The 27,767-nt window shown below is 34.3% G+C and overlaps 1 protein-coding gene across 1 annotated transcript in view; it reads right to left on the bottom strand.

Moving 5' to 3' along the window:
• MDGA2 (MAM domain containing glycosylphosphatidylinositol anchor 2) overlaps positions 1-27,767 on the bottom strand; it is a 793,866-nt gene that overhangs the window by 172,198 nt on the left and 593,901 nt on the right. The window contains exon 8 of the mRNA XM_028097835.2: positions 17,163-17,456. Coding sequence (XP_027953636.1) covers positions 17,163-17,456 — 294 coding nt within the window. The remainder of the gene's footprint in view (positions 1-17,162; positions 17,457-27,767) is intronic.

The raw sequence follows: 27,767 nt of genomic DNA, 5'->3' as shown, positions 1-27,767 counted from the left end.
CTATGTATGAAAGAGATACCAACACAAAAGGAGAGAAAGTGAAGAAACCAGAGAAAGAAACATGACACAGGATTTAACCAGACCCTAAAATCAGAGCTTAAACATTTATATACGTACATGCAATCTTCCACATTCAGGGAAAAAAAGAAAAGACGAGATTGATGATTTCTTACGAAAAAGGTTTTAAAGTTCCACATAATGTTGAAAAATAAAACTTTAAAAATCTTCTTTTGTTCTCACTTATTAGAGAGACAATCTGTGTCTACTTGTTCTGGAATGCGGGAAGTAGAGACTCTCAAGTTTAAGGGAAGGATTCTACATAAGTGACTTAGCATTACCATTTTGTGTTCCTTTAGATCTGAATATTGCTCTTAACAACCTTTAAAACATTGTGCAAAATAGGACCTACACGATGTCAAGCTGTTTAAGAGGCCACCCAAGAAAAATGTCGCCTTTGCTTTTGGTATTACCCTTTTAATCACTGTTGAATTTCAGACTCAATAATTGTGGCATTTACTATTCTCTGTTCTTTCCTGAATGTACTCTGCCTACTTTATCTTTGACATGCACTCCTGCAGACACACACACACACAAATATATGCGGATGAACACACACCAGTACACACAAAAACAAGTATTTACACACCACACAGAGAAGGAAAGTAAAAAAATGTAGTTTTGAAGGCTAGATTGATAGATCCTGGGAAACATCATATATTTTTGCTGGGATAATTGGCTTTCTTTTCCCTTTAAAAGAAACACTTTTACTAGTCTTTCCGATTGTGACAGGGGAGTCTAAATAAGAGATCATTACCATGAAAAGAAGTAAATTACTATATATCGTTAAGTATAATATATATCAGTTGTGTTTTCTATCAGTGGCTCAGGGTTAGAACGTGAAGATCTCACCAAAGGGGACTAAGGAAAGATCTAAACCTACCGGACCGAAATGCTAATGATAGTTATCTGGAAACACTGACAGTTCATTCTCAGCATCTCCATCTCTATCTGCCCCCTCCCCCAGTTTCTGGAAATGTTTAGTTATCTGTTTTTCCTCTCAGCCTCTTAGCTTTAGATTAATACTGGCTGCTTTGGGGAAATTATAAAAAGAGACTGTTTCCACTCAATGAAATTACATGTGGGGAAAATTAAAATTTGCTAAGGGAGGAATGGCAGTGGAGTGGATATTGAGCACACAGGAAAAATTCAGAGTGAGAGATTCAAAGGAGAATCAAGGCACCCGCAGAAATATTAGGGAGACAGGCTACAAAGTTCTCATAGTTAATTGTAGGGCTCAAGCCATTTTATAAAGAAGTTTAAGTTGAGAGAATCAAAATGAAGTGAGAAAATTGGGGAAAATCTTTGTACACATTCTATTGGTGAACTCAAATGTAAAACTATGTACCAAACACACACACTCTCAGGGCAAAGCATAATTAGATATCACCACCCTTTCTTCTATGCTCACGTAGTATGCATTGGGTCACTCATGTTGAAAGTTTTTGTCTGGTTCCACATCATATCTATCACACAGACTATTTTTCTTTCTTTTTTATTTTTAAAGATTTTATTTATTTATTTGACAGAGACAGACACAGCGAGAGAGGGGACACAAGTGGGGGGTGGGGAGTGGGAGAGGGAGAAGCAGGCTTCCCGCTGAGCAGGGAGCCCAATGTGGGGCTCAATCCCAGGACCCTGGGATCATGACCTGAGCCGAAGGCAGACACTTAACAACTGAGCCACCCAGGCACCCCCTATTTTTCTTTCTTATTTGAATTTCCCTTATTCTAGCACAAAAATTGGTAGACTATCAGTAAATATTTATTGACAGAATTAAAGCTTTCCCATTTAAGTAATGATTAGAGTGAAAATAAATAAGTAAATGTGGCACCTCACCGAGCAGCAACAACAAAAAGCAATTGTTTAAGAAAAAAAGTTAGTTAACACTATATCTTAACTAACTAGAATTTAAATTAAAAATTGAAACAAAAAAGAAAAAAAGAAAAAAAAAAGTACTCACAATGCATAAGCCCAGAAGGTCTTATTCAGTGTAGTTAAATGTCATGAACAGATCAGTATCTCATTATAACACTACACCAACTATTCAAGCTTCGTCTATGTCTTTTGGTTCAAAAAAGTATTCTATAATATACACACACATACTTTCAGCAATTTTATAGACTTAGTGATGCTGTACAAACTAAAATACACTGACACTTGAATATAATGCACTTCCAAAAAAAAAAAAAAGAAAGAAAGAGAGAGAAAAGAAAGGCTCTCTAGAACAACTGACTCCTCAGTGGTAAAAAGTGGGAAGAAAGGACAAAGGCCCATATAAACCACCATTACAAGGCTGGTAGCACACATCACAGCAGTGCGAGGAGGTAGGTCAAACTACGGAGATCATTTGGAGCTATAGCTTAACAACCATGATGCTAATGCAGAAACTAGCGTCAAGCAAGGGAATGAAGTAAAGAAAGGAATGCAGAGAAATAAAAGACAGATTATAAACACTGTTTTCAGGTGGGATGGCCAGATTCACATGAGAGAGAGAGAGAGAGAGGGCGAGAGAGAGAGAGAAATAGTTTCATTACCTTGGAAAAGAATGCAGGATTTAGCAATAAATTAAAAATAACTATGTCAAGAATCAAAGCAATGCCAATATTTTGAGTTTATAATGCAGGAAAAATAGTCATTATTTTGACCAAATTAGAAAAAAATAAGGAAGTATACAAAACAATCATGGTGAGGCATAAAAAATACACTACGAGTAGATGTTCTTTTGTAATTTGGCTTTACTTTTTAAGTCTGTTCACCGTATGTTGTTATGTTGTTAATGTTGTTTTAACAATGTGGAAAGGCATTTGTAACAATCAACATTTTTATGGAAAAATAAAGCAAAATTATTATTTACATGGTAAAAGAAATGAAACACTTTAGAAAACCTGTATCATATCTAAACTGAATTTATGTAGCATTACTATTGCTAAAAGGGAAATAATATGCATTTCTGTTCCTATTAATTTTAGTATATATGAATGTAGAAACTTTATTTGATTTTTATGGGCAGATTGAGCCCAAGATTTCAGGCCCCCACTCAACCCGAAACCTGAAATTTCAAGGCACTATCTTGAGATTGAGTATCAACAAAAGACTATACATATACAGATTGCCAAATTTATTTTTTTTCATTCATGGAAACCTCTCTAACCATCACAAAAATAAACACATTATTTGTAAGCAATTCTATAAATGAATTAATGAAATATAAAAATATTAGATGAGCCTAGGGTTGGGGGTTAAGTTTAGATATGATTCTTAAGAAACATTGGTTATTTAGTCATCAATGTAAAAACCCAAGACTTATGGTTAGGCTGCAATTTGAGATCAAGTGTACTCCATAGCATGGGATGGCATGGTGTTCATCTTCAGCACTATGAAAAAGGGAAAAGATCAAGAATTTCTCATGTAGAATTCTAGAGAAAACCAATCTGCTGAAAACAGACGAGTGACAAATTGTGTTCCATTTTCAAAGAAAGAGTAATAGACTCAAATTATAACTCCCTAAAATTATGTATGGATATATGTATGTATACAAAGGGAGGGAGAAGGTGAGAGGGAGAGAGGAAGAGAGATCTTCTGAAGGTAAGAATGTTCAAAAGCTGCCTCAGAAAATAATCATGTTTTCCCAAGACTTCTGAAGGGAGCCAAAACACATACTGTAGGACTGTCACATCATTTATTAAATGTTACTTTTAATATTGTTCAAAGTCAAAATGGCCATTTCAATTAAAATATTTTTCAACTCCAGATAAATACTAATGTGTATGCTGAACAAATTGAGTTTTCTAACCCAAATGAGCTGGTCTAATATATTCAAACACTGGAAGAAGAACTTTTTAACAGATTGCTCTGAAGAAAAAAAGGCTCAGAAACTTTTTTGAAAAAGCTCCTTGCTAAAGCAAACAGGCGATCTCATTTTTAAATTAGGCATTTGAGATGAAATGGTGTTTGAGAGAAAAGTCTTAATTTCCAAGCTACCATATCTTTCCATTGCTTTGTAAAATTTATTTTCTTTACAGATAAGCTGCAAAGGATATCTACATAGAAACAGATATACAAACAAAAATAAAATAATTTAAGTTGCTTAAGCAAGTATTCTTATGATTTTTTTCCTAAAGAAGGAACCAAACAGCAGTATCCTTAATAAGATAGCAGATCCACAGCCTTTAAAAATAAGTAACTGCAAAATGACACATATCTGTATGCATGATATCTGGACCAGTATATGGATTCAGTATGGTACCTACTGATCATTGCTTTTCTAAAGTGAAGTTAATCATAAACCAAGCAAAGGAAAGATTCAGGTAAAATTCACAAGGACAATATATTTAATAAACTTTAAAAATTTTAACTCATGGCACAAAAATCTTGTCATTACCTGTACTAAGAATGCTTTTTCCGTGATTTTAAATGTATTTTCTCTAGATGCAATGAGTGTAAAGCAGATATAATTAATGTGCTGCTTGTCTTCAGGTTACCTTTTTTATTTTTTACTCATCTTTCACGTAGAACAGACATTTTAACACTGGGAACTTGTTGCTATGAAATATCATCGTGCATCTTTTTAATTCAAATAAGCAGTTTCTAGGAGATTCCTAAAATGGCTACTAAAATATGTGTTCTCTGTGATATATGCATTAATTATGAATTGGACACTTGTTACTTAGAGATCATCGTACTAAATTCTTCATATGCATAAGGAAATTGGTGGTAGAGACAGAGTTAGTCACATATTAAAAAGAGCTAGAATTAGATCCAGTGCAGAATCAGAATCTATCCTAAAATTTATAGTCTATTTCTCCCCTAGAAGTGTAGCCATATTCATAGTTATGGTAAAAACTGTGATGTAGTGTTATATCTTCATTAACAAAACAGCAGCTGAAAACATGACCAAAGCCATAAGTACATATTTCAAATAAGTCATTAGTTTATGCATTTACTGATCTAGGTCCTTTTGGAAGATGCAATTATGATTCATGAAATGAAAAACTTACATTCTCTTATGAGGGAGAGAGAAAAAAAGAGAAAAGAAAATATATCTATATCTCTATATTTAGATAGATACAGATATATATAGATATCTCATATATATATATATAATTTAGGAGTAAACGCTGAAACTGCTAAGTCCAGAAAAAAGGTGTCAATTTAGAGGATAAAAAGATTAGACATAGTTGGAGTTTTCAGAGAGAAATTTTATGAGAGAAATGGCATTTAACTGTTGCCTTAAAAATGGTAAAGAGTGGGTTCAGAAGAGGTGACTTTAAGCATATTCATAAGGGAAAAAAATAAAATTACAAAAAGTACCAAATTCAAAAGTGCATTGGATAATGAAGAGTTCACCCTGACTGGAATACGTTATATGATCTCAGAGAAGGGTGGAGGGTCCTGTTTGCCAATTTAGGAGTCTGAACTTTGAATCATGGATAATGAGTAGTTATGTAGAATTTCTAAACAAAGAGGAAATAATGAATACTTGCAGTCATGCCTTTGTTAAAGAGAATGGCTACCTAAGCCAAGTGAATCATATCTCACTGGAGTTAATCCTTGGATGAGAGGTAAAAAAGAACACTTTTTTTTTTTCTCCAGGTGTACCTAGAAATAATGAGAACCACTAATATGAAGCAGACAAAGAGAAACTCAAGCTGATGGTTGAGAAGATGTTAATGTTTAAGTTCCTGGAATCTACTACAGCTTCTTGGCCATAATAATCAGGTAAGAATTTTCTGTCACTTGCAACTGAAAGTGTTCCTGCTCATAAAGGAATGTTCATCTGACATCAGTGTTCTGAGGAGGAAAGGGAAGATCAGCAGTTGGAAAAATAGTAGGAATTTCTTGCAGGACATGAAAGAGTCTGGCTTTGAAAATGACTGTGGGACTGGAGAGGAGGAGTGGATTCTGAGAAGGTTTTGAAAACTAAGAGCTAATGATTAGGAAGTATTATCTATGACTATCTAGTCAACACTAGGCTAAACACTTTTTGGCATCATTTAATTCGGTTCTCAGAGATATGTGTAATATAATGGATGAAAATAAATCTCGATTATGGGAGATATGGAAAATACACACTGAGAGAAATTATAGTTAAAGTAGCAAAGCCGGAATTTAAACCAGGTCTCTAATTTCAGAATCCAATATCCTGACTTTCAAATACATGTTGGGATAGAATGACGACTCTGATAACAGAGAGGAGAGAGATTTCTTAAGAGCGGCAGGGAACTCAAGAGAAGAAAAAAATAATTAAGGAATCACTACACGTTTAATTTTGGCTACATTAGATTTTAGAATAAATCAGGAAACTAAGCTGAAGTTCACAGAAGCTGGCTGAATGCCTCCGATACAAATGCAGGGAAGTCTGCACAGAGTCATAGTTTAAGTCCTTATATTGCCAAGCAATGGGGTGTATAGTAAGAGAACAGTGGAACAATAGGAACAAAACCTGATTCGGAGAAAGGAAGAATATACAGAAATAAAGATATAAGTGGTGTAGCACCTGTGTGGCTCAGTCAGTCAAGCATCTAACTCTTGATTTGGCTCAGATCATGAACTCAGGGTTGTGAGATAAGAGTTGCATGTTGGGCTCCATGCTGAGTGTGGAGCCTGCTTAAGATTCTCTCTCTCCCTCTCCTTCTGCTCTCCCCCCTGCTTGCACACTCTCTCTAAAACAAACAAACAAACGAAAAAGACACGAGTGGAAAGTAAAAACAGAGCTAGCACATATGGCATCATAAAAGGCAAAGAAGAAAAATGCATTAGTAAGAATGAGTGTTCACTCAATAAACATGCAGTTTGCATGAAGCCAACACTGAGACAGACAGATGGACTGATGGATGGATGGATAGAAAGGTAGAAAGACAGGCAGACAGGCATGCATCATACACATTTATATCTCTCTAAATATTTGCATACATATGTGCCTTACTCCTTAGTGTTTCAAATCAGTACTTACAGTGCAAACTTCACATACTCAGATTACTTAAATCTTTTAACTCAGCAATAAAGTATTATATTTATCATTCTATGTTGTACACAAAGCATTTAGCTTGTACTTAAGAACATTTATCTTCAAATGCTAGAATCACTGGAAAAAATGTTGACACTGACAGACACAGTGAAACTAAGAATAACTGAAGGAACATCAGAATAATCCGGCTATCTCATACTTTTTTAGATTTATTTATTTGAGAAAGAGAGACAGAGACAGAGAGTGTGCCTGAGTGGGGGGCAGAGGGGCAGAAGAAGACGGAGAGAAATCCTCAGACAGATAAGCAGACTCCCTGCTTCATGCAGAGCCCTAAGGGGGGGCTCAATCCCAGGACCCTGAGATCAAGACCTGAGCGGAAATCAAGTCCGCTGGCTGCTTAACGGAAGGAGCCACCCAGGCACCCCTGCCATTTCATGAATTTCAATGCAACTAGTTAAAATGCTAAGAAACTGCATCTCATTTTTAAGTATTTTTCAATTCCTGCTTAATTTTTAATATTTCCACACTTGATTATTTTTTTAAAGTTAAACTCTTCTTTAATTGAAAAGAAATTACTCAAGCTACATAACAATCTTTCTCAAGGAAAACATTTTATTCCATTCATTGAAAAACAGTATTAAAGAACAAAATCCACATATTCACTAATTTTCAAGAAAAGAATTTGACTTCTTTCTCTTTGAAAATAGTTTGGAATTAAGAAGAAAGAGTAATTTCCCCATTTAAAACAAGTCTAATAAAGTGTGAAATTGAGAGAATTTCTTTCAATTTCTCAATGCATGGTCAGCTTAAGTCAAAGTTTCCTTTTGAACAACTTTCGCTTTTTCCTACTAGAATCTTTAAGGCTTCAAGGAAATCTTCATTTGCCAGAAAAAAGGAATTCATGAGATCAAATGATCTGATGGAACATCATGAAATATAGCTACTCCTTCCCAAACCCAGATACAAAGCCAAAAAACTTACAAAGAAAGAATATAGTCACAGCAGTTCACAGGAGAAGAGTCCAATAAAAAAATAAATACATAAATACATAAATAAATAAAAGTAAGGTATGTTGGAAACATACTTGCTCAATACACACAACTGTAATTATTATGATCAAACAAAGAAAAGTATTAAAGCAAAAGAATTACTAAGAAAGTTTAACATGGCAGATGAAGAGTAGATGCATTTCAAAAGATGACAAAACCCTTTTCCCTGTTGCATGAGAATCTGACCTTCTTTTAAAGTTCTACTCTGCTTCCCTGGTAACTTGACAAAAGAAGAATGTCAACTATGGTTTTAGGCAACATTTCTGTGTTAAATTGCTTCTGGATCGAGAGGAATAGGAACAGAGGAATCCTATCTAATAGGATGCCACAGCTTTGAGCTTAGTGCAATGACTCTTTGTAACTTTAGGCACTGGAAATTTTATCTATAGGTTTGTTACAAGAGACATTGGTTGTTGTGGGGCAGAGGATTCTGCCAGAGTTCCCATCCCCAAATTATACAGCTTTTCTTTCCTTATATATATGAACCATTGTGTAGGTAGTAGGCCTTAACCTGGGGTAATTTGCATATCAGGGGACATTTGGCAATGTTTGAAGACATTTTTGTTGTTTTTATGACATGAGAAGAGGTGTGCTAGTGGCATGTCAAGATTAGAGGCCAGGAATTCCTCTAAAAACCCTAAAATTAATAGGATAACCCCCACATACAACAAATTTTTACATTTTTTTAAATTTTATTTATTTATTTCAGAGAGAGAGAGAATGAGAGATAGAAAGCACAAGAGGGAAGAAGGTCAGAGGGAGAAGCAGACTCCCCGCCAAGCAGGGAGCCCGATGTGGGACTTGATCCCGGGACTCCAGGATCATGACCTGAGCCGAAGGCAGTCGCTTAACCAACTGAGCCACCCAGGCACCCCAAATTTTTACATTTTGGGCAGAATACTTCTTTGTTGGGAGTTTGTCCTATGCCTTGGGACATTTAGCAGCAACCCTGGCCTCCATGCACTAGATGCCAAGAGCATCCCACCTTCTCCATCATGACAACCAAACATGCTTTCAGAATTTTCAAGTGTCCCCAGGAGTGGGGAGTGAGAGGGCATGCTGACAAGCTGTGGTTCCAATTTTATATCTGTAAAGTAAATTCGATGCCATATATGCCTATGGTAGTCCCATGAGTTTGAATATAATTGAACCTAAGAAGACCCTCCAGTAGGTTATACAGTAAAGGAGTTTACTACTAGGTTAAAAGCTATTAACATAATACAATAGAACCCCAAATAATATAATGCATGCCAAGACAAAAAAATCTGGGGTGGAATTAAATATCAAACTCTGATACTGGATCAAGCAATTGATAACCACTAAAGATAAAAAATGTTAACAATACATAATCTAAACTTCTATATGAATTCCATTTGTTTGCTGGTGGATTAAATACTGCTTAAATGTGAGTCTTCTGATGAAGGGACAGGAAGTCATGCCTTTCTCTCAAAATACTGGCCGATCCCTTCTCACTTCCTGATTGGTTTTATGTACAATGAATGAAATGCCTTTTGAATTTCAATTTCTAACATTGTTATCTAGCTTCTGACATGCTTATGCATTTTTTTCTTAACCAGAGACCCATGTCTTCTGCCTACTTTATATTTTCCTGTGCACTAAGCATTTTATTGGTGGTATATCATTTAAGATAAATTGATAAAGTCACAGACATGTTCATGGTGTATGTTATTGTAAACTTCTATGCATGATTTATTTTAATGGATTATTATTATTACCTTTTTGTTTTCATGTGAGAAGAGCATGGTATTTAGAAAATGTCTAAATTCTTGGGGCGCCTGGGTGGCTCAGTCGTTAAGCGTCTGCCTTTGGCTCAGGTCATGATCCCAGGGTCCTGGGATCGGGCCCCACGTCGGGTTCCCTGCTCTGCGGGAAGCCTGCTTCTCCCTCTCCCACTCCCCCTGCTTGTGTTCCCTCTCTCACTGTGTCTGTCTCTGTCAAATAAATAAATAAAATCTTAAAAAAAAAAAGAAAATGTCTAAATTCTATATTTGGGAAGAATACACTTATTTTTGGATGAGAAGTAAATCCCCTTTTAACTAAGAAAGAGAAAAGAGTCACAGAATTTTTATGGTCACACATATATGCTTATATATGTGTTTCTGTTCACCTCTCTTAGATAATATACTTCCATAAAGTGGGAAAGGGAGGAGGTGAGGACAAGCTCCTGGGAAAAGAGAGAGCATAAATTTTCTTCATTCAAAATGCATTTAATTTAATTACAGATCTAAAGATTTTTCAAGGAAAAAATATCTTTTCAGTGTTATGGAAACGCTGTAATCATTCCCTTGACTCTACTTCTACAGGGGTGGGCATAAGTACTTAACTGACAACATCAATTAACACAAGATTTGGCTGGGTTAAATTTGGACAACTTTTAATCATTCTACCAAAGCTGGCTGGTCCTCATCCCGCTTCTTTGTATAGACACTGAATACAAAACTTTTAATGGATAAATTTTTCTAAATATTAAACTATGTTTGTATCTACATCAAGAGAGAACCAGAGATGCAACAAGGAAAAAAAATAGGAATTTAGTTTCTTTACATGATTTATATACTGGATAAACCTATCCCCTTTCCAGATAATCTGCACTTCATTGCTCAAAAAAGACATCACATCTGTGTTCTACACTGAGAAGCTCTTTAGAAAGAGAGTTTCAGCTTTCTCTGACAATTTCCTTAGATGGTTATCTACCCTGCTACCTTCTCTGGAAGAGTGAGAAAACAGGAAGCAAGCTGAGGGCAGGAGCAGTTCAGCTAAAGTAAATTCATTCTAAAAAGGCTTTCTGCAGAATAACATGCCCACTTGTGAAGTTCAATTTTCAAATATTCAGGAGTAATATAAAAGTAAAATGTTAAAACAAATCTGTTTTCAGGGCAGCTCCATTATAATTCCTCATTAAATCCACTGGGAAATGAGGTAAGATATTTATAGGACACATTGACTTGAAGTAGAAATGCGACACTTTAAATTGTACAGCACCTTATAAAACTATTGTTTCTTCTTTCCAAAGAAGAGATCTTAACTACTTTGGGGAGGGGAAAGGTAGGGTGGGAGAAAATAGCATAAATATTAATGTTTTCATCATATTAACATTATCTTAGGTTCAGTTGATTAATATTTCTAATAACTGCTGCAAACAACAACAAAAAAGCATAGCCATTTAATTCAAATAAAAGAACACTGTATAATAAATGCCAAGTTCTATTCAATAATCATTAAGGCTAAAATATGAAAAATAAATGCTTAAATATTATATTCTTAGTAACTTAAAAGCTTTTCCCAACCTGCATTCTAGTGGAGTATATTACAAATTTTCCCAGTGAGAAGATAATAAATGAGTCAACAATTTCTTACCAAGCAGAGCTTTAGCGTTAAACTTTTCCCAATATAGAGACTCTAGAAATGGGTCAGTAATCAAGAATCTATCAATTTGACAAGTGAGTTTAGAGGAAGGAAATGATGAAATAATAACCAATGCTTTTGAAAACAGTGTATCATCTAAAGTATATGTTCAAAACAACGTTTCACTTTGAAGTCCTAATTGTCTTGAACAGATTAAACACGTGTCCGAAAGACTATCAAGGAGGGCCCTTCTCAAGTACCAAGAGACTTTCTAAAGAGGTGGGACATAGCCAGGACTTGAAGAGTGAAAAGCAGTTGAGGAATTGGTGGGAACAGAAGGGAGGAATAGGAGCCTAGCTAGACTCACCACTGAATTATCTTGTCTGTAAGGCTGAGAAAGGATAGACTGAATACATATGGAAAATAGGAAATGCATCTGGGTAAGTAGGTTACTGAGCTGGAAGCCCTTTTGCTGTTCTGCTAATAAGTTAAAATTCTTGTCCATTCACTTATAAATTCCTTTGGATAGCCTGTAACATCTTCCCCTGTGAAGGCAAAATGCTCCCTTGTTTCTTTTTTTTTTTGTCAGTAGTTACTTTGTCTCTTGTATTAGCTTTAATCTCTAGTCACACTGCTATTTTCAGAGCAATTTTGCTGTTTAAAAATATCCAAAAAGTAGTTATAGTCACTCAATACAGTCATTCTATGTATCTCAACACTACAGAAAATTACTCAGTAAGTTGTCTAACAATAATAAGCATAGATGTCCCAGTACCTTCTGATCTGTATTTAACTTTCTTTTTCTTTATAAGGTCCATGATCTTGTAGCTGCCAAGGGCAGGGCACCCCAAGATGGGCCACTTTGGCATGAAGATTATTTTGAGTTAAAAAACAATCCAAACCCTAGCAGATTCAGGAAAAACTCTTTACCTCCCCCACAAAGAATTTACATAGAGAACTTGCTCCAGGAAGAGAGCTATCACCACAGATAACTACATTATGCCATAAACTAGGCTAGGCTAGACAGGGAAGAACCTAGCAAGGCTTGTTCAAATGATCAAAGTCCTCTATGTCCTATTGTCTCCCAGGAACCTAACATTCGCTTACCAAACATTTACTCTTTTTCATCGTCCTATGATTGCATTCCTTCCCCTTAAAGTCCCAGATCCCTACCCACTTCTTAATTTTGAATGACGTAGGTACCTTATTTTGCCTGACTGTCTCTGGAATTTCCATGTCTGTATGGATTCCCTGTATATATGAAATTACATTTGATTTTCTCCTATTAATCTGTATTGTAGGTACAACAAGTGTGCATATATATAATGAAGCTTTAATAATAAAAGTGACATTCAGTGCAGTATATATCTTCTCCAACTAATTTTCAAGAAAATGTATTTCAAAATATACTCATTTTACTAAAAGATATTACCAGTGCTTTGAGATGAAACCATTTAAAGGATAGCTTTTATTAAAATAAAATGTTCTAGTTTATGAAATTCATTTCATAGTACATAAAGTATACTTATATAATACCAATATAAGAAATACACCAATAAATCTTGTGTACTTTAAAAAAAAAGAAAAACAATAATTTCCTTTAGGAAGGCAATAGGCCTATTTTAGTTTCTTCTTTTAATATATATATTTGAATATATTCATCCAATGGCATTTTTATTTGATCAATATTCAATATTCAAATGATCAGTACTCTAACGAGTAAGTTAAACATTATTTAATTTTTATTATTTTACTACTGTTACTTTGTTAGGAGATTGTTCTAGTTTTGTTCAATAAGCTCTGTACATACTATGATTTTTAAATGATATGGATCAATTGACATATATAACTATTTTATTTTCAAACAATCCACTGTAATGGAATAAATCTGCTTTGAATAAAAATGAGATGGAAAGTTAACAAAAGAATTATTACAGTTCCAAAAACATGGAGATGAAATTAAGTAATGGCTAAAAATTTGAAGGTCTGTTATTAAAACTTTACATTGCACTTTGTAGTTTCATCTAGCAATTTTTAAAAAAATTTAAATTAATACTGAGTCACTATTTTTCAAACTTTTAGAATTATAGTTGCAACTACCTGTCCTGGCCCATATCATTTGTGATAACTGTCAATTGTCGAATTTAAAAATATTATAATAAAATATATATATATATATTCTTTTTGCTTTCCAGGAATGAGCAATATGCACAAGAACTTAATAATTTAAACTACTTCATTTTGATGACTTAGCTACTCTTAACAGGACATAGAATGGTGTAAAATACCTTGAGGTTTCTGTCACTTGTTATATCATGCTTTATACCTTTTAAGAAGAAGCAAATTAACAGGGTGATAGTAAATAATTCAATACGTTTTAATAAAATGATTGCCTTATAATTTTAATTCAACATTAAGTAACAATAAATCTCATTAGGCAATTTAGAACATTAAACTAAATAAAGTATTCCATAATTTATAGACTATGGAGACATATATGCTATTTATATTTAGGCACGTACAATCTCATCAAAGTCCTACATACAATTACTTCTGTGCTCCTTTAGTCTTTTTGCTGGGTTATTGTTTAATTGGACACAGTAAAACTAAACGAGGAAAAAAATGTGCCTTAGAGATACCAGTTTTTTGTTTGTTTATTTACTATGAAGATCTTTTTTTCATTCTTTTACATTTCAAATCATAAAATTATATATAAATATGTGTGCATTATGTGTGCATGTGTGTGTAAAACAGACTGTCCCAGAATTTGCCAATCTAATAAATATTTTAAGAAAGGAAATTATAATAAACTACAGTACAGAGTTCAAGTCCTGAAAAAGGTATTTCATAAGTGTTAGAATAATTTGACATCTTCTTCATATACTTGAACACTTTCAGGTCTCACACTCTGTGCAACAAGTCCTCAGATATTCCTGAAACCTAAATAATAACAACCAGTCATGTAAGAAGCAAGGAGTATGCAATATGTATATTCTTATTCCACTTGTTACCATAACTTACATTTACTCAACAGAGCTGATGAATAGCTACAATGCAAAATATATTATGCTGAGAATACAAAATAGATATAAGGCAAAGTTTGTAGCTGCAGTGATGTAACTAATTGCTGAAGATAGTATAAACAGATGCACATGTATGTAGATGCGTGTGCACACGTGTATGAAATAACTTAGTATTTTATATTCATATGGATACTTCTCACATGTAGCATGACTGCAAATTAAGCACAAATCCCACATTATTTTCATGCTTTTAAGAAATCACTATAAAAGTTGGAATGTTTATCATTTTAAAAATATCAGAATTCCTGCATTATTAGTTTTGCAGGAATAAGCCTTAGTTAGGCATGCAGGTTGGACTTGGCTAGCAGGGATTACGTGCCTAGAAAATCAACATTGGATTCACTCAGGAATAATCTGGAGTTGTTTCGAGTTATTTGTACCTGGCAAGTGCTCAGACACATAATCAGATTCTTCACAAGAATTGGGAATACATCAAAGGGAGCTTCTCGAAAGACATAAGGGCATCCTCACCTGAAACTGGCAAGGCTGCTGGAACCCAGCTGGCTTCCTCATAGGCCAGGGAAGCTTGCCTCTGAGAGGAAGTGCTGTTAGATTACATCTCCTGCTCTGTGAAGTCAACTTGGGATGCAGATCTTTTTATTTACATTAAATGAACTAGACTTTGCCTAAAGTCTATTGGTGTCCTTTAGTTGATTACATCCCGTGACACTAGAGACAACCATGCCAGTATTTGTCTTCATCCACTATTACAGGATTGAATTTTTAAATCTTGGGCTGAGCTTAATGTTTCCTATGGGACTTATTAAGAAGCAAAAAGGAAAAAGAAAGAAAAAAAATTCACACACTCATAGAATTCTGAAAGTTTGCATATTCTATGGAGTTTGGAGATCCTGGTTCTTTAAAACTTTAATTCAAAATTCCCTGGAATCAATGGGCTCCCTAACGTTTATTTGTATCAGAGCGTCCCCAGAGAGGTGTGAGCAGAGTAATACTAGTAGCCTTAACAGCTTTAGGAACACCAGGGCTTTGTGCCTAACTCCAGAAGCAGCACAGAACTCTGTGATCACCAACAAGAATAAAGTATTCCAAACTGTACCAGTTTCCTCTATGGTCCCTGGAAAGGTTTTATTTATTTATTTATTTATTTATTTATTTATTTAATTTATAGAATTGAGGAGAAGTTTCTCTTTTTTAATTCCTTTCTCTTTTTTCTGTCTGGAACCTGTTTTCACATGAACCTCCTACCCATGAGCTTGTCATGGGTACAAAGACCAGTGAGGAAAAAGCAATACTAAACTCCTGAATACAACTTGCTATCTAAAAGCTGTGTTATTTGGAAACAGACAAACTCATAATCAATGGGAAATCAGCCAAGGTATTTGACAAATTATCAGTTTTCATATATATAGGACAAATAGCAAACTAGAATCTGAGTTTCTAAAGAATGGGGACAGGGAATGGTTAAGCAGTGCCCAGAATCTTGTTCCACTCCGCCCGCCCCCCACTCACATAACTCAGTCACAAATGAACTTGGTATCAGTTCCAAACATAATCCTTCCGTATCTCAATTATTCTTTCAAATTTAAAGTCAGTTAATCCAATCTGCCAACATCCTTAAATCTAATATAAAAAGAGACATTTTTGGATTAAATTCTATTTTCCATTTTCTGAGTTAGAGAGCCATAGAAAGGAAACAACATCATTGCTTATCAAAGTGTATAGTTTCATCTGATTTATTCATATTCTTAAAGACTTTGCCACCAGGTATTTAACAAATTGAACATCAATTCAAACTTAGAGCAGCACTACCGGGGTTCGAAGAGATTGTGCTTAGTTTGCTGCTTCTCTTTTTGGCACTATCTGTACCACCCCCCAACCGAATTTCCAGGGCATCCTCTAATAACCTAACGTCAAGGACAACATTCGACTTTTTTTTTTTTTTTTACATTTAGAAATTTAAGTTCTTTTAATACTAAAAGCAAGTTCAAAGCACACAATGTCTACAATTTTTTTTTTTTTTGGTCAGAAATGTAACAGTGATTTCAATACAAATAATTGATCATATTTAACTCTCACAGTTAAACCATTTTCTATTAAGAAAATCAAACAAAAATTCAGCACCTAATATTTGAATTATCTCAATATTACTAGATAATTATGTAATCTATTCTTACAACTTCAGATATGGAAACAAAGCTTTTCCATGATTAGGTCTCCACAATTTAAGCAAAGGGATGCTTTGAAATAGGTGGATAATTTGGGGAAAGGGCATGCAAATGCCTAAAGTAGAAACAAGAACAGTGAAAATAAGAGAGTATGGTAATCGCAATTATTTCCCATCTCTACTTTGCCTCAGTGCACATGGCCAGTTTTTAAACATTAGATTTGTTGATTCTTTGGCATTAACCAACCATGTAATACTGTCATAATCATCACACACATAATCATCACACACACACACACACACACACACTCTGATACTGTTCTTTTCTATGAGTATTAGCTCAAGCAAGGGGAAGATTTAGGGAAAACTACAGTTTCAATTGGCTAATGACAAGGTTAGAAACATTTTATCCTAATCCAATTCCAAAATTCACTTCATTTTACTAGCAGAATAATCGCATCCTTTCTTCCCTTGTCCCCCAATGGAACACATGGAAAAAAAATATTACTTACACTGCACAATGAGCTGCACCAAAGCTTCTCTTGGTTTCACGTTAAATCCATTGTACTGGCTGGTCTGACATCTGTACATTCCTGACATTTCTCTAGATACATTCACAATCCTCAGTGTTCCGTCATAACTCTCCATTTGCATCGAGCCATCAGGCATTGCAACTTCTTTATCCGCTCTAGACCAGAGGATGATGGGTTTAGGTTTTCCAGTTACTTGACACTGCAGTTCTATTGTGTCCCCTTCTCTGGTGACCAGAGGTGATTTTTCCTGTGGAACAGTCAGATTGGGTGGAACTTGAAATGGGAAAAAGAAAATTTTTCAAGGTTAGTATAAACTGGTAAAGCATATTCAAACACAGAAAATCATAAGGAAACAATTTCTGCTGGTTGAAGAAGTGTGACAATTCAGATGACAAAAATAATAGAGACCCTGGGAGTCAGTGGCACATACTCTCACTTAAAAGAATTCTGAATTGTTTTCCTACAACTCTCACAAATGAGATCTTCAAACATTAGCAAAATAAAGAAAGCATTAAATTGGAACATGAATGGTCAACATAAGAACAATCTACTCAATGACATGTCATTATCAGCCATTAACTGGGTTTTTAACATCTGCATTTCACAGAAGAGTGATCCTGCTTGCTGAAGGTAGGATTCAGCTTTTCAGTCTTGTTTCCTATGCTGTCATCTCTTACCCAAGGCTGCTAAAAGAAAGGGATAAGAGACATTATCAACTTAGCTGGCACGGTATACACAAGTAATAGGAAAAAGAAAAAGAAGAACCTCTGATATAAAATCATAAGTTTTGACCCTGGTACAGAAACTGTTGCCAAACTGCTAAAGGTTAGGGTTTGTTTTCTCCTTAATGGAAATGGAATGGAACAATCGACTTACAATGCCACACTCGGAGAATCCACTCACCATATTCTTCTCCTTGGACTTTTAGTATTTTTTTTTTTTAACATTTGGATTTCATGTAATCGCCTTTTAAGACATTTTGAGGTCATTGTAAATAGTTTGTCATAATTTGCCTCTATTTCTGTAGAATTAATTCCAGGTGAACTTTCCAAAACATATTTCAACGATGTAAGAATTGTAATTTTTTCAGGTAAAGCTAATTTCTGATTTTACTGAAGATATTTATGAGAGGTTCATTTTAATGGAAATTACTTTACTGAACTAGAGTATATTTATGTTAGGGTTTAGTGAAAAGCATGAACCACTAAGAGGCAAGTAGTACCCGAAGTATTTTATTACAAAGGGTATCACCTGTCCCCATTGAAGACTTTTATTTCTTATACAAATGTACATGAAATCCATTGTATTTGTGCAATAAAACATCTATCAAAAAAGTATGGCTAACTTAGAACGCCAGAATAAGAATAACCAGAAATACTTGAATAATTCTATTCTGATAAATGTCAGGTGCTCCGCTTGGAGGTGGTACTGCATATATGGATAAAAGGCAAAATTTTACTCTTACTTCTAGCATTACTGTGTTCCAGTGCCCAGGAACAAAAGCAAACATAATTTTTAAATTATTTTTCAACACATGTTGAAATCTTATTGCTCTTATTACTCATAGAGAAAAATATATTCAAGTCCAAAATGACAGGAGAGTTGATTATCTTGCTATTTAATTATCTTCATGTCTATTTTTTCATTTAATTCCTTCATTTACTTCTTATTTTAAAAAACTAGTTAAGTAATGCATATATCTTAGAAATTAGAAATTATGAAACACTAACCACCACCTTTTTGAAGTAGATACATACATTCCAGAATTTGACATTAAAATATATCTTTTAAAATGGTTACATTTCAAAAATCTACATAACTAATCAGATTAAATTATTAGCTTCTGTAAATATAAAAAAGTAAATGATTTAGTCAAATAATTTGTTCTTTTTGAAATGAACCACAAGGGAATGATACAATTCTAAGCAGCAGGATGGGGAAGAAGCTGTAATATTGACTCACCCTCCATGAGAAAGTATAAAGAACGACAGCAGTAACCTCTGCATTTAACATCAATTATGCCCCTACTACGTGCCAGGCATACTTAGAGGTTTTACATTTTCATTCCCTTGATAATCCTAAGGATCAAATATTTCATATTAAAATTTAACAAGTGAGAACACTGAGAATAAGAGAGGACAAATGCTTTGATTTGAACAAAATTCAAATTGAGGCTAATTTATAGCAGGTGGCCAATGTTGCGACATGCTCCCTGCAGCAATCTCCAGTAAACTATGGAGTCTGGAATGAATAACTTGAGTTAGCACTGGACCTCCCTCCTCCTGATCATTACTGCTGTGCTCCCAGGGACAAACTGGAGCAATCTTCCCTGCCTATCTCTTGGTCACTCTATTAGGGACAATAAAAAAGTGCCAAGGTAGAAATGTGAAGGGGTAAATGACACATTCTTTGCAAATTATCTGATCTATTTTATATCTTATGTATCTTTATTTATCTTAAATACCTTTCTATCTATATTAGAATATTTCATATGTATGTCAAAATTGCTTATAAAATACCCCAGGCCAAATATATATCCAAATTCAGACAAATCTTTGTGAAAGAAATGAAAATAAATGATAACTTAAAAGATTATTTATTTAATGGAATGTTATTATTTGAAATCTTTCTTCCTCATCTCTTCCAAAAACAAGCCACATGGCCTTGGCCAACTTTAGTCACTCTGAGCTTTAATCTCTTCATTTTTGAAACTAAGAATTTGTACTTTATGAGGTCCAAGGCTATTAATGTTCTGACCATAAAAACAAATAGTAGAACGTGAAGGACAGACATGGTGCTAAATGAAAGTGTTTATTTCCTGACTTAATGAGTATTCAAAGACCTTAATACTTTAGGCAATTCTAATATAAAAAAGATGGTGGACTAGCTAAATAAATTTTTTGAGTTTATCATACTACGTAGTTCAAACAACTCCCTTTATATGTTTATTTGTGTTATTTATTTAGGTAAACTTTCCTCCCTACATAATCAAAATTAAGAAATGTAAGCCTCAGTTTTAATCTAGATTAAAATAAAAATAGATTTAAAAAAAATTAGCCCAGTTTTTGCTAAACAGCAAAGCCCAACTAAAATAGTTTATTTACCATCTCTTCCATGAGGCTTTTAAAATCGTGGAATCAGAGTTAATCTTTCTTTGCGTCTTTCTTGGTGAAGAAGACCTTATAACTTCTCAACGTTTTGGTAGCTTCTCCCTCTCTCTCCACATTAAATTTTCCATTCTCTAGAATTCTGCAGGCAACTCTCTTAAATATTACTATAAATTTCCCTGTTAGGAGCTCTCATTTTTTTTTTTTTTTTCTCTCACGGATTTCTCTCTCCTATATGTTGATAATACAAATTCTAACTTTATCCCGAGGCTCTTTCAGTCTATGATCGCAGCTAAATTCTAACCTTTCAAATTCCCAAACCTAAGTGCTATTTTTTTCTTGACTTAGTTTGGTAGTGAATTATCAACACACAGCATCTGCTAACTGAAAGCCATAGAGTTTTCTTTGTTTTACCATCTCCTCTTGCCCACCACTTCCAATCAGCTGCATTGGTTCCTCATTAAAATGTCTCTCATAACTGCCTATTTCTTTTCATGGCTATCGGGAGATTGCTTAGTAGAGTTCATCATTTTCTCTTCTTGTGACCCTCATAAGTAGTCTCTATCACCAGTCTAATTCTTAGTGAATAGTATGAATAAGCTATAACCACTATGATTAAATGAGTGAAAGATATTACTGAGCAATCCAAACAGCAGGATCAAGTTTTTATATAAAAAAAGACATATGAAGATGAATGTTAGCAAGGAGCTTCTTCAAGGGAAGAAAACATATACTTTATATTGTTAGTATCCAGCACTCTATTTCACATGTGATAGGAACTCAGTAAAACATGTTACGTTGAATGTACAAATGAAGACAGGGAGGCAATTGTGCACTGATTCAGGGAAGAGCAAGAGGCATATATGGGAAAAATATAGAGGAAAGGAAAACCCAGAAGGAACTACATGAAAACACTAACAGTGGTTCTCTCAGAGTGTGAGATTATTGATGAATTTTACTTTCTTTGTATATTTCCCTTTCTCCTTCACTCTTCTACAACAGGTGCAATGCATGTGAGCCTGTTACAGGTTCCAGGAAGCCTAGAGAAAACTAAAATGGTAATGCAATCTATTTTCCAAAGCTCATCTGATAAAAACTCCACTTTTTAATAACACAAATGTATCACCTGGGCACGCTATTCTGGATGAGACAGTCTGAGAAATGCTCACTCCCAGAACATTCATTCTCTTGCAGTTTCAGTGACTGGTGAATCTCCGTGCTCTTGAACAAGCGCTTCTTTCCTATGTCCAACATATCTGGTCCTGGTTGACTTCTAGGAGCTCCTGCCCACCTCATGTGCTGAGATTCAGTTCAAATATTACCACTTTTGTGATAACTGCCTACCCCCTAGACTGGGTTTGCTGCTCACTCTTCCTGGCCACGTATTACACCCTGTACTTGTTTGACCTGTACTTTCGGCTTTGCCCTCTCTTTTCTCCCACATCTATATCCCTGACCAGACAGCCCCTTGAAGGCACAGAGTGCAGAGAGTCACTCTACCTCTAAAGTGCCCTGCTTTTCTGCTTGGCACAAACCAGGAAGTCAGGAAATAATTGAAGAAGGAAGGGAGGGAGAAAGGGTGAAAAGAATAAGAAGGTGAAGTAAAAGGCTGTGTATATAACAGAAATAAATATGAGACATAAATTGTAAAGATTTTAAAACCAAAGCAATAAATAATGAAATGCAATTCTTTAATGATTAGTAGCCCATAGAAGTAGCAGAATCTTCTGCAAAATATGTCGTTAGTATAGATTTCAGATGCGGTATATCTTGAGATGGGTGTGGGTGTATGAGAAAGTTGAGTCAAACAAGGACTCTTCCAGTTTTTCTTTTCTTTCACCTTTCATTTAAAAATCCAAATAGATATAACTGAACATAATAAAAAAATAAATAAAGAAAGAAGATATGATTTCCAAGCCCTTCAAAAAAAAAAAAAAACTGAATAGAGAAGCTGTAAATTAAAAGGGAAAAAAAAAGAAAGCACTAGCTTGAGGACATGCCATTTATTGTTTGTCATGATGTTTTTACATCCTTTTTTTAATCAATTAAATTATTTTTTCTTGAAATATTGTCTCCAGTGAAAGCATCAAACTAAGTAGAAAATTTTGAAATGTCTGCACCTTGTGAGATCCACACTTATCCATAGTGCACTCAGTAGAAAAAATTTCCTCCTGGTGAAAACACAAAGGTACATTTTATGACATATAGATTATACATGCCCTGATTTTGATTTTTCTTATCTGAAATGCTACTGTAGAAGATGCTATAATCAGAGAAACTTGAAGAGCATGATATGACACCAAAGTTTCTCATTCCAAACATAAATACATAGACAAGTAATTTAAACTGGTTTTCTGTCAACATTTCCATTGTATCACAGACTGTGAAACAAAACAAATACAGAAAATTCAAATGTTTTTATTTCTTCATTGGGAAGGAAGCTGAGGAAATTTAATCTTTAGTCATTACTCAGAAAATGACTGGTCTATTTTCCTCACTCAAAAGAATGCAGGGGAAAGTTAGTTCATCTGAACTGTATGAGAAAATATCATGCTGTCTAAAACAAAGACATCACAATATGCTTATTATGGACTTAGTGGCTTAAAACACATAACTATTTATAGTGTACTTTAATAGTAGATATTGAAACAAAAGATCTATTTCTTTTAACATAAAAATTATAATAAAGTAAGTAATAAGAAGAATTTTCTCCAGAAGGACAACCACACTCCCATTTTTAAGAATCCTAAACTAAGTATGGCATTAATTTAATTATACTTGAACTTTAGGGAGAAACAGTTTATAACACCTATGTATGTTTTAAATTAAAATGTATAATCTATATTTAAAACATAAATAAAAGACTTAAAAAAAGTGTGTTTATAAAAATGACCCCTAGAGGTCAGAATTCAGGAATTCTCAAGCTGACCAGATGTATATAAAGAAATGTAAAAAAGTAAGACTTAAGTAAATACTGAATTTGTAGATATAACTAATTTACATGAACCACATCTATTTTTTTTGGTAATCTTCAAAAACAACATGTAAATTTTAAAAACTTTTACAGACTGGATGTGAGTTTCATCCTTGGTGATCCTTGAGACTCCTAGGTTAGTAACATCCTTATTTCAGACCACATATTTTTAAAGAAAAGATATTCTATGACACTCGAGAGCTTTCTCAGTGTCCACATCAACAGTCCTCAATCTCTTTTTTGCTAACTCATTACAGATTAGCTTTGTAAGCATGAGACAGGTGCAAGGATATACTCAAATTTCGAAGTTTTGAAAAATCACAAAATAATTTTACATGGATGTAAAGAACAAAATAGTTTGCAATTGCAATAGTTATTGATGGGAGATCACTAATTACTTCTCATAATGGATTATGGATAAGGAAAAGACATTAGTTAAGTGAATTTGTCAGCATGCTTACTGTAACTACTCATTTTTCTTCCATTCAAAAAAAGTATATGCAATATAAGTGAGAAAAATATCATTACTCTAATCCATATTTTAAAATGTCCATACACTACTTTTGGAAATCTTCTAATCTAATCTAAACTTCACAGCAGATACTAACACATAAGTAAGAGTGGGAATACTGCCTTGAGACATGAAACATAAGAATGTGATGTTCTGTGGCTACTGGAGAATATTCATATGACTATATAAGAGAAATTTGAGAATTTCCTTCAACTTAAAAATAATTCCAATCCAAGCCAGCAAAACACTTTTAAAACTAATAAGCTTGATCCATCTTCTTAACTAATATGTGTCAATTAAGATATTTAGTAAGGTATGCTTAAAAGATTTTCCAGGTGACAAAAGAAATCCAGCATGCTAAAGGTTTCTCACTTATGAATGAACCTGCCAATATTTGCTTCCTTTTAGGGACCATGATAGTAACATAAAATGTTTGATGAAAGACAGCAACACTCTATACCTCATTTCTCATGAAAGGAATAGAAATCCCCAAATGGGTACTTATTGGAAACAATTCCTATTTTATAAAATCACAGAGATAGATAATATGGTGAGTTATGTGATATGTAGCACATAAAATGTTTTCATAGTTATTTTAAAACATGCCAAACTTCTCTGAGGCAGAGGTTAATCTATAATATAATATAAATATACTGAATGCCGTGCTTCCTTCTGGATTATTTTTCCCCTTACAAATGAATTACTAAACTGTAATTGATTAATGTCTCCCCTCCTAAAAAGTTCTTCCCCTTTCTGCATTCATCTTTAGCAAAAATCCTGTCATTCCACCATTCAGGTATCTTCAGTAGTTTTTGTGTTCTAGGATAGAGGTCTAAATCCCATTGCTTGTTTTCCTTCTTACTTGCCAAACTTAATATTAAGCTACAGTGTTTCTGTGAAAAGTTCTCTATTGGATTTAGGCAGGTCTTTGGGTTCTCCTAACATTTTTGGCTCATTCCCTTCCTTCCTTCCTTCTCTACAGAAATTACTCTCATAATACCCATCCAATTATTCCCCATTGTTTTAAAGCCCAATTTAACTTTCCAGTGTCCTTAAGTCTTCTTGAATTCTGTATCTTTTAATTATTCTCCACATCTCTGATCACAGCATATCTAATTTATCCTACAGATGCCAGGACAAAATGCCCTCTCCCTTACAAATGTAGCTCAAATGTCCTGAGGTCAGCACCACGTTTTATCTACTTCCTTGGTACCTGTCATACCATGTGACATTTTAAAGTATTTCAGAGATGCTTGATAAATTATTGATTGATGGATGGAGCACCAATTCAGAAATGGGAAGAATTTAAGAAAACAAAGTGAGGAAACCATTGATGAAGAATCACCTCTTGATTATCCAAGGCTTAATTATAAAGCATATGAATTTCAAGATCATTTTTTTCACACATGAACTCTATTTTTTGATTAGAAAAACCACAAAAAAACCAACTGGTTTCTTTAAAGTTAGCAATTCTACTAGATTTTAATTTGGTCACAGTAATGATACAGGGAGTAAAATATCAAAAGCATTTGGTAGTACTGTGGAATTTATCCATGCTCTCTGTGGCTTTCCTCTATTAGCAGTAAAGACGAGGCTATATTTGGCTCTATACAACAGAATGTCCACGGGGACCCATATTCTAAGACTTGTATTACTTATAGTCTTGTGGGTAAATGATATATGAAACAGGCACTTATTTTTAAACATTTCCTTACACCAGATGGTGAGCCTACTGTTTTTGTCCATGATATGAATACGCATAAATAGTTCTATCACACTCTGTAAATAAAAACTGCCCTTTTTTTTTTTCGTTTTGCACTAACATGCAATTTTTTCTTTTCCTGACTCACCTATAATAAGTCAGGAGATGCAAATAAAACAGAACTGACAATTATTTCACAAATCTAGCAATAAAACAGGAAGAAAGCACATATTAAAAACCAGCTTGAGATTGAAATACCACGGCATTTGGAAATTCTATGGGGAAATGTACATGCGTCCAGACACACATAACACTGCTTATTTTTGAAAGACTTGTAAAAAATCTTATTACAATGGCTTTGTTAGTTATTTGAAACATATGGGGAGTGGCAGGATCTTGGAAGGTAGCAACTCTGGAGGGTTTAGTATTGGAAGATGGAGGACATGCAGTGCCATTCAATCAGTAAAACAACTCGGGCAGGCAACAGTGTGGCTGTTCCAACTTCCCTCTCCCAGCAGGTGCTGCTATGGCACAAGAATAGTCTCTGAGGGATTCAATAGAACACAAAGTGTAAGATGAAAGAACAAATTAGAAAATCATTCTCTAAGTGGCATTCATATTTTCCCTGCTACATAAGCTACAAGGCCAGTTGCAAAGAAACACAGGTTCCATTCTTGCTGCCTCAGAAATACATAAGTGAATGGGAACTGAAGCGAAGGGCTGCTTATGTAGCATTTGGTTAAATGCAGTTTTCAAGTATCTGGCATTGTTAGAATCTTCGTGTAATTTGCTTCTCTGACTCGAGCTTTGAAGAAAATATCTTCTAGAGTCATTAAGATAAGTCTGTATCAAGAAGAGAATTTTCTACTTACCTCTTTGGAGAAAGACATGAAAGGATACTTTTTTTTTCTGTTTTTAATTTCCCTTCCCTGACTTACTGTATGTGTTTCTCAAGTGCTGAAATATAGAAATAAGTGGCCACTGATTAAGTATGTAAAGTCTCTCACGTAGAAAACCTTTAAAAAAAACTAAATTAAGAAAAAACAGGAGCAAGATAGTTCTGCTTGCTAGTCACTCAAATTATGCTAAAATTTTAGCAAGGTAGGAGTCTGGACTAGCCTGAGAATGTTGGAAGAAATACGGACTGCAAAAGAAGCACTTACTTTTTTTCTGTAATAAGAAAGGAGGTATTATAAGAGTTAACACATCAAATAAAGTACTAAGATCTTTACTAAACTATGACTAGGTTATCTGATGAAGAGATAATCAATCTATAACCATTTCTGGGAAGTAAGGGACTAACTCTTCAACTCAACTTTCTATTATTCAAATTCCCTTTCATTTTTGGTAGTTTTTTTTTTTAATAATGCAGAGTAAAGCTGGAAAATGACAGTTATTTGGGTATAAGCAATCGATTAAGAATTTCAACTTTAGAAGTTGAATGCTGCATTCTAAACATTTGCTATAGAAACTAAAAATAACAAGCAGGAGAGAGTGCTATAAAATTAACTCAGAGACCATCAATTTCCTGCAATTCTTATATTCTGTAACATATTTGTGTCCTTGTCCACTTGCTCTTAAAATGGTTTATCCAAATACATTTTATATATGTGTACCATCCCTTAAATCAATAGCAAACATCCTGGGAATAACAAAAGCAGCACTGCATTCTGAAAACTTATGTGTTATTTTAGAACTAACACCAGTTCATTTTAACACAGCTTTTAGAGCCCCTTCAGTAGATAAATATCCTTAAGACTAAGGGCAAGAGAGATAAATTAGGCCATTTGCTACCTTCAAAAAGTGCACTATGCATTATGGAAATGGATAGATAGGGAGGATTCTTTGTAACTGGTAATTGCTCATAATTATTTCGAAATCAGAAGCCCCTTTTTAGTGGACATGGAGAGTTTGAAAGAGTTATAAGTGTACAAGATTAGAAATCTTACTTGGGCTCAACCCAGCTCACTTTCCAACTGTGAAATTTTGGGTCATCTTAATCTGTTCTCTTAATCTGCATACAAGGCTGATGAAAAGGAGATTTTAATGATAATTTAGGATACAATGGTATAATGCACATTAGAGTATCCCCTGAACTGTGAAGTACTTTGAATTGTATAATATACTTGTAAAGAGCAAGGTTCAGATGTGCAGTCCAAATTCAGATCCTAGCTCTACCACCTAGTAGGTGCATGACCTTGGGAAATCTCTCTAACCTATGTCTCTCAGTTTACTCTAAATCAAGTGAGCATGATAATAGCAACTTTACATTTTTAGAGAGTAAACAGTA

Source organism: Eumetopias jubatus, unplaced genomic scaffold (assembly GCF_037043125.1).
Source record: "Eumetopias jubatus isolate StellerSeaLion01/CBP00866 unplaced genomic scaffold, mEumJub1_p1.0 scaffold_7, whole genome shotgun sequence".
Classification (NCBI taxonomy): domain Eukaryota; kingdom Metazoa; phylum Chordata; class Mammalia; order Carnivora; family Otariidae; genus Eumetopias; species Eumetopias jubatus.
Note: the sequence above shows the minus strand (reverse complement) of the source record. Positions and strands in the feature narration are given on the sequence as shown.